Genomic DNA, 15,227 nt, shown 5'->3' on the forward strand with positions numbered 1-15,227 from the left:
TTGAAATGGTAGATGAAAATTAATAGAAGGCAAGGAGAAGATGTGAGGTTCAGAAGCATTAATGCTTAGTTGCGCGCTCCACGTTGGTCTGAAGCATCCTCAGTGCCTGGGCTATGACTGTTAGGTGAAGTAAAATCAGCATAACGTTCTCCTCTGGGTTTTGAAATGTAGTCTTTTGCAATCTTTCTGCAGATCGGGAACAGCTCTCTTGGAGGTGAGGTAGGAAAGGATGTCATTAAAAGACAGAATATATTTGAGTAGAAAGAGATTGAAAACTGATGGCAGGACCAAGGCCTCATGCCTTTTCAGATCCCTGGAGGAATCAAGGAGAAATTGTTTATCACAATTTCTTTGTTCTTTTTTGAGATTTCCAACCCAAAACCTCTAAAAGAGCAGACACCTGTCATCCCCAGTTAGGGTCTTTTCTTCTTGGGTTCCAAAGCAGTCCCGCTGTTATTAAGAAATGTTCATATTCCAAGCCTTACTTTGCCTCTGTGGAGGTCTGTCATTATCAGGGATTCCCAGGATGCCCTATTACAGACAGTCCTATTAATTTTGTTCCTCCAAACATGTAGGAATGGAGTATCGACGGTGGTGCTTGTCAGCGGCTGTGCTGGACCACATCCCGTGCAATCAGATAGAGCCAGCAAGGACTCGTTAGGTGGCTTGATACAGAGCAGCGAATGTTCTCCAGCAGCTCCAAGTTGAGGCTTCTGCTCTTCGGTTTTTTGGTGTCAGATTAAAAGGATCATTAGCAGTATTTGTGGCCTTTGGATTTTCTTTCTCACATCAGTGCTGTTTCTTTGCTGATTGTCTGTGGGTTCTGGACCGGGGCAGTGAATGAGGCTAGTTTGATTTGGTTTGTTTTCTCTTTTGGATTTGAGGCTGTCACTGAGTCAAGCATCATTCTTTGCAATAGAGAACTGGGGCATTTATCCCATGTGTGGTGTATTCCTTCAAGGATGCTCTGGTCTGAAGGACTGCAGAGTTCCTCTCTGTATTAATGGCACAGCTAGACTTGGAGATTGAACCACAAGCCCTGCAGGCTCCAGTGAGAGGCTCAAACAGAATTGGGGTTGCCTGGCGGATTTGTGGTTTGGGCATGCACAATGTAGGGCTGGCGGGATGGGGAGGGGGCTGATGCTACGTGGGGACAGCAAGCTCTGAGAAGTGCATTGCTCCCATCGCAGACACCAGCAAATATCCAGTGCGGATCTGCTTGAAGTGGAGGAGCAGGCGACGGCTGAAAGGGACGAGTGCTCAGTGGTGCTTCAGTGCTGCTGTCTGCACAGAGGCAGCAGAGGAGTAGCTCTTGTCATGTGTTCCCTGCTGGGAGAGAGGCTGGGTGCATGGGTACTTGGCACTTGCCTCCCTTGAGGGATGCAAAGAGCCTCACCAGGAGCCTCTCGGGACACTGCAGTCCCAGAGCCACCATGGCAGCAGAGGTAGGCCTGTTCTTTCCAGGACTGAACTCATCAAAGATCCATGCCGCAGCGGTCTCAAATGCTCTGAACTGCCACGGTGGTTTGCAGAGCAGCAAAAGCACCAGCTAACCTAGGAAGCATCAAATGGGTCGACACGTGGCTCCGCAGCCTTTGGTTCCGTGGGACTTTTGCTTCTTAAAGACATATCTTGGAAAATGGAGAATTGTCTCTGAGTCTCAGAGGTGTAGTGGTCAACAAACCCTGTGCACAGGGAAGATAAGGTGCTTCCTCCAAGTACTTGGGAACTCCAATGCATCAGATACGTAACTTAGAACCCCCCACTCTCCCACCCTTAATGAGGCTGGTAATCTCACTGCTAGGCAGCTCCTTATTTTGGCAGCGTAACTGTGGCTGTGAATGAAACAAAATGGTGTGCAGTGTAATTCTATCCAGGTGACCATTTGACACCACAACATAGATGCACTGTTGTTTTCTTTTTGAATTACAAATTCCCTGTTTAAGTGATGAGTTAAACAAGCTAACTTCCAGTCTTCTCTCTGCTGCTGTAAACCTGGAGCATCTCTAAAGCTATTTGGGGCCAAAAAGAATAAGAAGCTTTGCATTTTGAAATGGCTCAGCTTCTCATTCTGCTGAGGTTCAGCCTCAGCAGAATTAAACTAGAAAAATGATCAAGATGGTTTTTCCCATCAACTTGGCTATAAATATAATGGTATTCTTTTTGGCGACTTCTGAGCTGTCTTCTAGCACCATTCATTTATATAATTATGTGATACCTCAGCCACATGCCTGAGGATGTGGCTACATCTCTGAGCTACCAAACACTATGAGTCTAATGCAGAGAGTGTGTTTGACAAAACCAGACAGGGAGAGGAAATTGAGAGTGATGCATACCCCAAAACACACTGTATTGCTTTTTGCCTGTATGGACAATTTTTGCTTCTTAGGATGTAACCAGATTAACCTTGCTATTATTGTCCATCAGGGTGCTGAATCAGTTGTGTTCCCATGGCTGTGAAAATGTCAGCTATAGGGAACAGGAAGGGCATGTGTTTCTGCTGTGGTGGAGGTCCTCGGGATAGCTGAGTTAGACTGCTGCAGTGCAGCTCTGGTAATTCTTACCCACAGTTTCCAAATGCACCTATTTTAGGCATGAGGAACCTCCTCCATCTGTGTGATTTCAGCTACTACCTTAATGCTGACTTCCTGAGATTTCCCCCTCCCTCCTGCCCTTCTTCCAGTCTCCTGTCTCCTATCTCGGGTTCCCCCTCCCCTGCATTTCATCTCAACTGGTTTCCTGCTGGGTAAAATGCACATCCTCCTCTTTCTTCTCGTTCCCTCCATTCTTTCCCACTGTTGGCAGTTTTCCAGTCCAGCAACCTTGACCTTATCTCCAATCCCTTCCATTTCCTCCCCTTCAGCTAACACTATCGGTGAACTCTGCTCACTTTCCTCTCCTCCATCCTCCAAAGGCTGGCCGTGCATCCTGCTGGATATGTTGTCATTTCTTTCCCTGCTGACTACCGTCAGTCCCCTCTTTTCTGGCCTCCTTTATGTGTGTATGCCTCCATTGCAGGAGCTGATAGGAGTTTGGCTGAAGCTGTGTTTTTTGTGAACCGTGCTGAAATCAGTGGGAATGAAGCCTCTACCCCACTTTATAAAACTGACTCCATGTGCATCTGGGAAGAGCCTTTTCTAAGGATGCAACTGCACAAAAAGCACGAAGTGTAGTGAGAACTGTTAAACCACCCTTAGCAATGTGGGTATTTTTACTTGTTGCATCCTACAGTTGCAAAGAGCGGGTCTGTTGGTGAGGTCTTTGCTTGCTCCCCCACTTTCTTCAGGTGCGTGGTTGGCCTTTTGTAGTAAGTTTCACACGGTGGGGAGGTCTCTGTGGCTTGGGGCATACTGGGCCAGTGGCATGGTCATCTGGTGCACTTGCTACTGCTGATGGTTGCACTCAGCAATTTGGACATCTGCTTCAGTTGGTTGGGGGTTTTGGCTTCCAAGCTAAGGACCCAAGGATCATGCCTATTTTAGCAATGAAGTCATCTGTTATTGAGACTCCTGACAGCAAGTTTTGGGTCTACCTCCTTTGCTGCATCCCTCATTCTTTAACATTATTTTTCTCCTCTTCAGTCAAATTCTTTACCTCTGTTCAGGTGCAGTGCATTTGTTTGCCCTTTCCAAATTTCAGCCACTTGTCCCAGAAGGAAGGTGACCCTTTGAATGTTTTTTTGTGTGATACGGTATATCCAGTGCATCACTATGCTTGCAAGATTGCTTTTATCCTGTCAATATGGTGATCACTTAATTGTGATTAGCCCCTTTAGAAAGCATTTCTCTCTTATCATTCTGGTTTCATTTGTATTCTGTAATAATTTTGAGAGTGATTACAATCATGGAAATGCTTTGTAGTTCGTTAGTGACTTCAGTTCTGTGAGGACAAGCTGCAGCTACCTGTCATACAGGAGACCTCATGATCTACTCTAGTTTGGTCAGAAAACTGTATTAAAAATGTGCTCAGTGGCAGGATGCAGCAGAATTCCTTTTCCTTTGTCAGATTACTCTCAACTCAGAAAAAACACTGGATGTTAACCTTTTGCTTGGTATTTCCTGTTACTTCTAAAGAGGGCCATAAGGGAAGATCCATATCAAGTATGATTCATGGCCACAAACTCCTGAATATTTTGCTTTCAGTTGTCATGATCTTTGTCATTTATGGAAAGAAGGCAGCTTTCGTGCTGAAGTCAGAGGAATTATGCATGTATTTGTGTCTTTGACCTTTGTGGGATGTTGATTCTGGAAGGACTCTGTTGCATTTACCAGTCCTGTCAGAAAATGGTAACACATTTTGCAGTCTTAATGTTATGGATGAGATAGCTGAGGACATGTCCCCAGGTGGCCACAGCTCCAGCAAGCTGTAACCCTCTGCCAGCAGGTCCAGAACCATGCCCAGCCTGTGACTGTCTCTTGGTCTCTGTGCTTTGGCAGGCTGTTAAATCTCCATGGAGAATTATTGCGGACTTAATAAGTTTAATTTTCCTTTTTCCGAGATGCCGGAGTCTCAGAAGGAAGGCTTTGCATCACCAGCAGCTCACTTCATCAAGGTCACTGTTATGAGGTAGCGGCTGTTGGTCATGGCATGGGCTAAGCAGAGGCCAGTGGCCGAGGCACGGAGCCTTTCATGCTATTTTTGTCTGTAGCCTAATGGGTTGGCCCATCTTTTTCTTTAATGCATGAACGTGAACACTTCTATTAGTAGAAGGGTCCCCGCAACTTAAAACATTTGGAAGAATGAGAGGTGGTGGAGTGCCCCTCCGTTTGTCCTGCTTTCTGGCACAGCTAGCTTGCTGGCCTGGGCTTAGAAGGCAAAGCGATGAGACGAGGCGTAAAACATGCTGTGTTTTCAAATGTGGAAAAGATGAGAATGGAGTGCCTCGTGTGTTGTATGTGAAAGCATTCCTGTGATGGTGCTACATGCCGCTCTGCTATCCTAATTTGCTTTCAGAGGCCCCCAGTATAATAATTCTTTGTGTTTCCTGAAAACTGCGAAGACTATATATGAGTTTGGTCAATGGTTTCATTGTTGATTCCTCCAACTGCTACAAAGCAATGCAAAAATATTAGGGACAGGCAGGGTGCATCTCACTGAATAAAGATATTGTGTCTTTTATAATCCAAGTCGGATGCCTTTAAAAAAGGAAAGCCCTATGAAAAGTGCTTCCAAGGCTGTTTGGACAGTGGAAATCTTTTGTAAAATGTAATTTCGGCATCTTTCCCGATGGGATCCTTCATGCGGGAGGACTGGCCAGCATTTTGGAAACAAACCCAGCCAACATTAGGTTTGGACATCTGCTTGTTTTAAGGTTGCTTTCACAATGTTCTCTGTAGCTGAAGATTGGTACTTGATGTCTATGTGAAAATGTTGCCAGAAAAGCAATGAAGTTATGCCAACTGTTTCTTTCATGAATGCAGCTTCTTAGAAATGACCACTTTATGCTGGAAAATCATCTTGTTTGCATTGCTCCCTTGGCTTAGAAGGGTGAGAACCGTTCGATCTTGTCCTTGTACAAAGTTATTCTAAGAGAGCAAAAAATGTTTCTTCAATCAATTTAGCTTTAAACCAGAGTAATCTCCTGCTGGAGTACATCTAGACTGAGTGATCAAGCGACTTGTGAGTAGGAGTTGGTAGTGTCTTTTGCCTTTGCAGGTGGCTGAAGGGAACTGAATTAGAGAGAAGCTAGCGCTCATATTTTCTGGATGTTTTCTTCCTCCTTGTTTAAATCGCCCAAAGGGAATTAAAGCGTATCTCCTCTTGTTTCAACAGGGACCAGCTCGCATGACATCTGATCTTGCATCTTCTCCTGCAGCAGGATATGTCCCTGTTGGCCAGAAACCAGAGGCGGTTGTGCATGCTATGAAGGTAAGGATGCTGCAGATCCCCGCACGGCCTTGCAGCGTGGTGCAGTACAGTGCGGTGTGGTTCAACAAACACCAAGGCGGCAGAACTGTGCGTTTGCTTTTATTGTGGAAATACAACAACTAGAAAGTTAGTACTCAGGCAGATTATCAGTAACTAGCACCTGTATCATGATGGATAATCATGGCTTGATATAGTTGCAGAGTTAAGCAAGATCAATCATGACTAGTTTTTTGGGTGGGAAACCTCCAACAAAAGCTGCTGATGCTTAAGGTGTTGGTTACCCTTTCTGTTCATCAGTCCTGTGTAAACTGGGTCTCCAGGGTGCCATCAGTGACCAAAATGGTGTTTCTAAAAGGCACACAAAACCTGCAGTTCCTACGTATGTTTTGTTACTGAAAATCCTGCAGGAGTCTTCAAAGGAGAAAGACTTCATTTTATGTAAATACACAGCAAACCATGACATCTACCCGTCTAGATATGTGCATCATCAGTGGGCATTAAAGTCAGGAGGAGCGTTGGCAATCAAAACCATGGGACACTGCTAGCTGAGTTCAAGGAGAAAATTTGCACTGTGATTTCACAGCAGTTCTCAAGTCCCAGTGACCATCCATTAGCAGGAAAAATGTGATACCCTGTGCTACGTTTAACTTGTTAAGCAAGTTACTTCTCAGCATCTAAGGGACACAGAAGCACAAATCCTTTCCAAGGTGCCGTAGGGATGGCTGGAAAGCCTCTGACTGAATCAGGCTCTGGTTGGAATATACTGATTTTTAGATTTGGATTTGTTGAAGCTGAAGAAGTTTGTACAGGGTTAAAAAGCTTTCATCAAATCAAAGGAGGATTCCTGGATGACTACTCTGGAGCTCAGATCCCCATGGTCATAGCTGGAAAAAAAGGTCCAGCAGTGGCATCAGCACTAGCTTAGACTGTGCTAGACGTGGAGACTGGTGCTTACAAAGCTCTGTGCTTTATATGTTTCTGCATCTGACAGATAAGTAAACGGCAGAGATGTTGCTCATAGCTTTGATCTGTAAGTTCCCTGAATTAAAAACACTGGGTTTTAGTGCTGAGAGTCTCTTGGTGCTAAAACCAACAAGTGTCAGGAGAAGCTGTAGTGCAGGTAGCAAGGATATTGGTTCCATTGGGCAGCTGCAAGATCCCAGGAGAATGTAGAGTGTCACTGTTTGCGTTTATGATGTGTGAGGAATTACAAAAGGAAAGACAAGTTTAGTGCCATTTGGATCAAATTTGAATTCAAATTATAAAAGATCCTTCAAGCTGAAAATCTTGTTTTTTCAGTTTGACGCTTTATGCAACCAGATTGTATAACTCTCATTGGATCCTAAAAGAAGGGTGTCCAGCACCATCGAGGATTAAAAAGTACCTTTAGTACAGTTTTCACTAGTTCTTAAAGGAGCCCTGAAAAGACAAGTGGCAGTTCACTTGCCTACATATATTTGTCCTGTCCTGTGTTTTCCAGACAAGTTTCTTCTTCGCTTGTTGCGAATGGTTCTGTGCTATCAGAAGGCTGTTGTGCTCCATCCTGTGCTATGCTGCCTTGCACTTGCGGGTGACATTTCTCCTTTGTATACATGCGTATGGGTCTGCTAAACTTGATGCCTTGCAGAACATTGCAGACTTAGGAAATACCTTTGGTTTTCTGCCGCTTTGTACTAATCCAGTTTCGCTTGTGTTTAATTGTCCAAGCCCTCATGCAGTCCAGACTACTGCTGTTGGCTTTTTCTTCCCAGACTGTGGGGTTTGTACCTTCCTGCTCCTGCTTTTCATTGCATTTGGTGAGGGACAATGTTAACCAGAGTTAATAATGTTTTTAAGTTACAAGATCAAATAGTTATAAATTGATTACGAACACATTCTGGGGGGAAATTAGGTTTCTATTTGCTTCAGGGGTTACGGAACTTAATTTCTTAGTAAGGGCAAGAAACAAATGGTTTTAAGATGTGGTTTGATAAGCTTGTGGAAAGGACTGGGAAATTAATGAAGATTCTTGGAAACTGGAAATTAAGTTTGGGAGGTCTGGCACAGTGATGAATTGAAAGGAAGTTGGATGACTGGTGATTTGCACATAGTAGTAGTAGTAGTATTATTAATCCTCTACGTCAGAGCTTTGTTGATTGCTAGGAAGAAATTCTCCTCTGCAATTTCATAATTTGACTGGTGGAGTACGTTTGTCTTCAAAACCCTGGAAAGTGCCATGGCTGGAGGCAGGTGGCATAGCAGTCACATCTCTCATGGTGCATAAATGATCTCACATGATGTGTCCTGCTCACACGCATAGGGTTAAAAATATTCTCATGTTTGAACTGGGGAGGAAAGTCTTCCGTAGGTCAGCATGGCAGGGAGGGATGAGAAGGTGTTTCTTTTTCCATCCTGTGGCCCATTTCTAAGAATCAGCTGGAAACAGAAAAGACTGAGGAAACTGTTCATGGTCTCAACTCTCCTCCTTCTTTCTTGCGGCACAGTGAAATTGTGGCTATTGGATTCCAGCCACAGATCTTAAACTGGGTAGAAGATGATGGTTTTTGGCCATGGCATGCTGTAGCATATGCAGTAGATCTTATCTGCACCCTGCAGAACTGGGCAGCTTTTCCAGTGCCAGCCCCTGCATGTGGGAAACTGGATACGGCTATGAGCTTAGACCCTCACCGCCTGTGATACAGCTCACGGCCTTCCCTGGAGGAGGAGAGGAGAGCAGCCTACAAACAAGACTTCCCGCTTCGCTATACCACATCAGATTCTAGAAAAAACCCTTCTTGGTTGTGTAAAGAAGTCCCCATGGCTGTAGCAGGCTAGCTCCTTGCCACAAGGAAAGGTAAGGAGAGATGGAAGCTGACTTTGCTCGTCTGGCGGGATGCTTGCGTGCAAGCCTGTCCAGAAGTGGTATGGCTGCAGTGAGGTGGCTCTGTGCCCCTGCAAAGGTTGCTGAGGGGCAGTGCGTTCTGCGTGGATCTGCAGGGCGTGCAGATCACCTCCATCTGCACCCACCTATGCAATGTCCCCTAGGCGTTTTCCTTGGCTTTTTCTGGCAGCTGAATGCTAGCTACGTAGCTGGAGTGTTGCCTGCCATTTAGTGCAAGGAAGTTCTTCCTTGAGCAAGTTTAGGGGGTTTCTTTATTTTTGCTTCAGAAATAGTTTTTGTTTATTTGCGCCTACTAAATACGGAGCAAGATGACAGGTTGGCACTCCGAACAGCTGTTTTTGCTAACAAGAATAAAAGGTACATATGCCACAGCTCAGTATCTCAGTGAACATCAAAGCACTTTTCTTGGGAACTGAGCAAACCTGCTAAAGACGTGCAGAGGTGAGGAGGAGACAAATGTTGAGCATGACATTTAACCTATAACCCAGCTCCCCTCGGAGCAGCAGCCTGGACCTCTTCCATGTGCACAGAGCCATAGAGCAGGTGATCAGTCACTCCCACCGATCATGGGTAAGGCAGGGTTTGGCCCTGCCAAAACTAGGGGAAAGTGCTAACAGGGCATATGGACTGTTCCTTTGCTGAAGTAGGATGCCGTGTTCCCCAGTGCTTTGTCCAATTGGTTTATAACTCAATAAAATCAGTAAGGCTTGCGCCCTTCAGAAAGCATCCCTCAGACTCAGAGTGCTTTCTGGTACAGACGCTTACCTCAACTGCCAGCTCCCCTTCCAAAGGCTTACTGCAGTCATCTGGACTCCTTGGTGGGATTTTTTTTCTTTGTTTTTCTAAATATGCGTTGCATGGTCATGTGGGGCCAGTACAGCAAGTCAGAAGGGAAGTGGGTATGATGGGCTGGGTGACTGGGGTGATACTGCCTTGGTCGCAGATGTCAGTGCAGTCACGAAGGACAATTAACTATGCTCAAGGTGTTCCTCGGTTTATATGTCGGTAGGGAGAAAGCCAGACGAGCCAGCATGCTCATTGAGGGCGAGGTGCAGGTTTCCTTGAGGAGGTGGCATCTCCAGGCAGAAGAGCAGTGTTACCTGGTCCAGCCCCATCCTCCTGGGGGGGATGTGCCTCTGTGCTCGAGCAGAGCAGGCTGCCCCTGCCAGCTGGTGTTTGGCCCAGGGAGATCATGTAGCGCTGGTGCAAAGGGCCAAGTGCTATCAGTGCAGCTTGATGAAGAGCAAAAAGGAGGGGATGGTGTGAGCTGCTTCGAGCCTGGGGTACACTTTGTTTTCTGTAGGCTTCTGGGTTAGGATGTGGCAGAAATCGTGGGAGGATATACCCCAGATTCTTAGGTCCACACTGAACTCACAGTCCTTGAACTTTAGCTGAGCCATAGACAATTTATGCAAAGGCATGTCTGTAGTCTGCAGCGGTGTAATTGGAGGAACATTAACCTGGTCCTTCTAAACAGCTGAGGAGGCGCCTGGCAGGATCTGGGAGTGGCTGTGGCTGGGTCAGCACTAAAAGGCCTTCCTGTCTTTCTTCAGGAGGTGATTTTACTCTTCAGAGTGTATTCCAGCATACTTTTCCAGGCTGGGCTGTTGAGTTTTATCACCCTCAATCCTTTTTTCCTACCCAAAATGTTAACGCATCTTTAGAAAGTGCCTACCCAGACATGGTGTGGGCCTGGGGAGCAGGATGGTCTTGAGGGTAAGTGAGTCCTGAGTCATTCAGAAATTAAGTACAGCCATAACTTCCATCTGATCAGCTTTCAGCTCCAGCTCTACCTGGTTTACGCCATTAAAAGATATTTCCACTGAAAGAAATAGGCTGTGCCGCCCTTTCACACCTCATGGACTAGGGAATGTGGTTTTAGTTTAAGTGCAAGTTGTAGAAAAACAGTTTATTTTTGGCCACTGAGACTCTTGTGCCTGCAAGATTGATGGCTGGTGGAAGCAGAGGCTGGAGCTGATGTGGTCTGTAACTAATCTAAGCCATGGTTGTCCTTGACACTTGCCCTGTCGACACAGCCGGCGCGTAGCTGCCAGCCAGGCAGCCCTAGCGCCCTGCGCAGGGATGTGATCCTGCAGGCTGCTGCCTTTGCAGCCGAGCATCGGAGGCATACTGACTCCAGACAAGCAAGTTCGATGTCTAAGTCCAGCTGGATCAATAATTAATTCCTTCCTCTTTAGCAAAAAAATAGATGCTGTCTTGGTCAGCCTGTACATGCTTTTTGCATTGCTCTTGCCCTTCCTCTCCTCTTAGAAAGGATGTGGATAATTCTTATTTGTGCAAAGATTGGTCCCAAGTAGGTTAAGGGCCCTAGGAGGATGACCTATTTTGGGGATTGCTGTGCTGAGGCAGACCAGGGGATAATCTATCCTGGCATCCCATTTTGTGGAGCAGCCGGTGGTGTATACCTCAGCAAAGGGTGAAACCCACCCCTGCACTGCATCTAGCTCCGTACCTTCCTAGGAGGCGCAGGAACATTTATGCATACGAGTACAGCTTTATGTGTGTGTGGATGGATTGCAGTGAGTAAGACCACATGCTATTTGATGGTGTTGGGAGACTTCCAGGAGCTTTGAACCCCCCCCACTGAGCTGACCACCTTGCTCATCGGTGGCAAAGCCCTGGGTGAGGTATGTAGGTCAGCACAGATGCAGCAGCAAAATCTGGAGGCATTGCTGCACTGTGATATGCCTGACTTGTGCAGCGTGCCTGTCCGGAGGAGCTGTCTGAGTGCGTGGGGATGTGATGGAGGGGGATTTCTGTGGACGCTGTGTTTTACCCCCAGGCAGCCTCACCACTGTGACTGAGGGACCACCCGGCTGCAGCCAGCTCTGCAGGTGCTCTGCAGGGGTGGCCAGGATGGTGCATGCCCCAGGCGGGACTTGGGGGGCCAGGGCTGCCTCCCGGCTGCTACAGGGGTGTGGGGTGTGGGCAGCACATGATGGGGCGCGGCAGCCACGTAGAAGTGCTGCATCTTACCAGCCACGTGTGGCCTGGGATCAGTGCTTGGGGAACATGTCTGGAAGTGCTGTTTCAAAGAAAGAGGTTAGAAATCAGGTGTTTTTCCATTTTCAAACGTTGTCAACCTGAAATCTAAGAAAAAAGTCACAGGCAGGATGTTTCCACTGTTGTTTGCAGCGTCCTGAGCTGCTTTCACAGCGCATTTATTTGTCTTCCCAAGGCAGATCCGCAGGTGTGGCAGCCTGAGCCTCAGCACCAGGCTGAGGGGCATCCAGGGGGCTCACGAACGTGAGCGGCACTGTACGTGTCAGGTCTGGAGTGTCAGTGCTGGAGCTGTAACCTCCCTGTCTCTGAAAGGAAACCTGGTTCTTCCCAGATCCAGGAGCGCCTGCTGGAGATGCCTTCCAAGCTGTAGAGCAGAGCAGAGCCTGATTGGAGAGTCTCAAATCCTTTTCCTGCTCACTTTCAGACTACACCTACGCTTTTGGAGCCACATCTCTCATTTTTTGCAGTCCTTTCCTCCTGTTAATATGATGGAAAAAGCCTTGTAGTCATGAGAGGGAGGGAAAGGAAAGGCAATGCCTCACTCCTGCAGAGGCTGCTGCAGGCAGGTACCTGGGCCTGCTGCCTGCAGCTAGACATGAGAGGACAGACAGCAAAACGGAGCTGCCTGTGGAGGACCAGGCAGGTCTGGCACCAGCGCTGGGTGGGTACAGCCTGTATTCATCAGTGCTTGCACAGCTGAGCTCACTGAGCAGCTGGTAAGTGTTACCCTGCAGCGGCTGCAGTGCCAGGGTGCGTCCCGGGGACACGCGTGTGCGCCAGCCCTGGCCAAGGGCCGCCTGTCCCCTTGCTTTTATGGGGCATGTGCTGTGGTTGGAAATGGTGCTGGTGGAGATTAAAGTAAAGCTCAGGGTGTCGAGGTGATTATCTCCATCTTCAGAGGGCGTCTGTGGCGCAAGGAGAGGGTGACCCAGATTCACGTCGACACTGGCACTCAGTGGGGACAGCGCCTTCAGAGGACTGCAGTCAGCATGCAGGGATCCGGGAGGCAATACTGGGGTTTTCCCTGCCCCATTCCCATCCCCTTTGCAGCCGGGTGCAGCCAGCTCAGAGATGGAGTGGGTAAGAGCTGGGAATCAAATTGGGATCTCTGGGTCCCAGGGCTCTATGCTAACGGCCTGTCTCTTGCTCACCGTCATCGTGGGCCTCCAAGGGAGTCCCTTGAGAAACTAAATGGGATAAAAACAGCTTCCAGACAAAAAGTGAGTGAAATCGGCCGTGTCTGTTTTAAGATCGGAAAGTTCCTGGCTGATTGGCAACCATACGCTTAAGCTGCACAGTGGGTAAAAGCTCTGCCTTTTGGGGGTGCGACCCCCTGTTTGCCTCTTTCTCTGATCGCTACAACCCTGTTACACCTAAAAGCTGCTGGCCTGGGCTCACCACAGTTGTCCCATGACTTGGATTAGTAGAAGGGAATGGAAAAGCTCTGCTCCTGTGAAAGAGGGGAAGGGAGGGGGCACGAGTTTCTGGGGGGCTGCCTTGGGGGGGCTGCCTGCAAGGTGGAGTTGCCAGCAGCCTTCCTGGAAGAGGTGCGTTTGTGGGCGCAGGCAACTCACTGCCAATTATCATGTGGTCCCCCAGGGCTGTGGTGGCAGCCACGGTGCAGGTGGCGGGCAGGCATGCCATTGCCGGGGAGAGGGGAGGAAGGAGGTGCCCCGACCGACGGTGTCATGCTTGTCTTTGCTTATCTCGAGGCTTTGCGAATCGTGCCAATTTAAATACTGGCTAATGATGTTGTTAGGGACACTTAATTATTTGAGGAGCATAATGCTTTTGTAATGTTGTTTTTTGTAGGTCCTTGAGGTCCATGAAAATTTGGACAGGCAAATGCAAGACAACTATGAAGAAGACCTGAGCGAAAAGGAGAAGGCGATTGTTCGTGAAATGTGCAATGTAAGAACGCCTCTCGGCAACCCTAGGGCTTTCTTTTGTGGTCTTTTGTTAGAAGTATGGAAGAGCAGGGGTCTGCTGTGTGCAAGCCCTGCTTCATGTGAGATCCACAGGCAAGAGAAGAGTGGAGGCTCTGCTGTCTGCTGCTTTGGGTATCGGCAACCCGAGTGCCTCATTCATGGCATGGAGCAGCCTTTGCTCAGCAGATACTTCCCACTTTGCTGCCTTCAAGGGTGTGGAGTAGCTAGTCTGCTGACTGAGAGCTGTGCAGGGGGCTCTCCCTGGCTGGGACAGTCCTGTTAGTAGCTGACTCCACCTGTGCCCTTAGGGACTCAGTTTGGGCTGAGGAGCATTTAATTGCCATTTTCATTCATGCATTACAGCTTGAATGGGTTTGGGCCTAAACCATAAGATGAAGTTAGAGGAAGAATCCTCTTGACTGAAGCCTCTGAACAGCATCATGATGTGTGGGGTGCTATTAGCACTGCTAACGTGTTGGGCAACCACACTTAACTGAGCTTGCCACATCCTGTATGGTGAGCATTTGTACCAGGCCTCTGCTCTGCGGTGTATGATGCCGTGGCACTGCCTCCAACTTCAAAGCACCTTGGCCATGATTTGGCTTTCAGCAAAGAGTTTGGCATCTCTGCTAGAACACAGCTCAAGCTGCATGTCGCCTGCAGTCAGGGATGTGCTGTCTGACAGCAACCACAGTGCCCACAGCAGGGCGGAGGATGCTTTTGGAGCCTTTGTTTTGGAAGTCCACATTGCAGGTCACCCAGGCAGCATCATTTAGTGCCTCACACCAGCAGAGAGGAGCCTAACCCTCCATTTAAATTCTGAAAATCACCTCAACCCTAAAAAGAGAATGTACGGAACACAAGTGCATCTTGCAGAGCTAATCACTGCAAGCACCCTTGGCAAGGGCTGAGGCATTTCACTTTGGCTGCTGGATCCCTATGAGAAAAGCCAAGACCAGAGTAAACGAGGGCTTCCCAACTAGGATATTTTATCTGCTTAATGCCACGTTGCCTTGTAGCCAAGCAGGGAGAAAGGCAAAACTTCATCCTCCCAAATGGACTCATTTCTGTTTGTCTATCATCAGCTGTTTTTTCTTTAACTATTCAATTTATGTAGATTCAGGGCAGCTATGAAGTACTTTGAAGTGTCTTATTTTTTAAAAAATACTCTTCCTTACTCCAGTGGCCCTGGAATGATAAAATGTATGTTTTTAGAAAGTCATATATATATATATGCAATTTTTTTAATCATTATCTTTTTCATTTTCTTTTCTGTTCATAGTAACATCTTTTCTGTAAGCATGCCACGGTTGACCTACCATTGAACTTAAATTCGAACCTAGTGTATTTGTTTTATACTATTACCCCAGGCAAAAATGGTTCTAATTTCAAGAGGGACTAATTAGAAAAATGCATCAATGGTTTTCTCCTTGGAAACTGGTGCACAGGTGCCATCCAGTGGCTCTGCTCAGAATTACAGCCCAGCGCTAGGGAGCGGCTCATTCTGCTTTCAGGCAGCATGCTAT

The 15,227-nt window shown here is 47.4% G+C and overlaps 1 protein-coding gene across 2 annotated transcripts in view; it reads left to right on the top strand.

Annotated features, from left to right (window-relative positions):
* Nucleotides 1-15,227, top strand: part of CCDC85C (coiled-coil domain containing 85C) — a 115,788-nt gene that overhangs the window by 96,331 nt on the left and 4,230 nt on the right. For both annotated transcript variants that reach the window (XM_055716827.1, XM_055716826.1), the window contains exons 4-5: nt 5,773-5,868; nt 13,586-13,684. In XM_055716827.1, coding sequence (XP_055572802.1) covers nt 5,773-5,868; nt 13,586-13,684 — 195 coding nt within the window. The remainder of the gene's footprint in view (nt 1-5,772; nt 5,869-13,585; nt 13,685-15,227) is intronic.

The sequence above is a fragment of the Falco cherrug genome, chromosome 7, assembly GCF_023634085.1.
Source record: "Falco cherrug isolate bFalChe1 chromosome 7, bFalChe1.pri, whole genome shotgun sequence".
NCBI lineage: Eukaryota > Metazoa > Chordata > Aves > Falconiformes > Falconidae > Falco > Falco cherrug.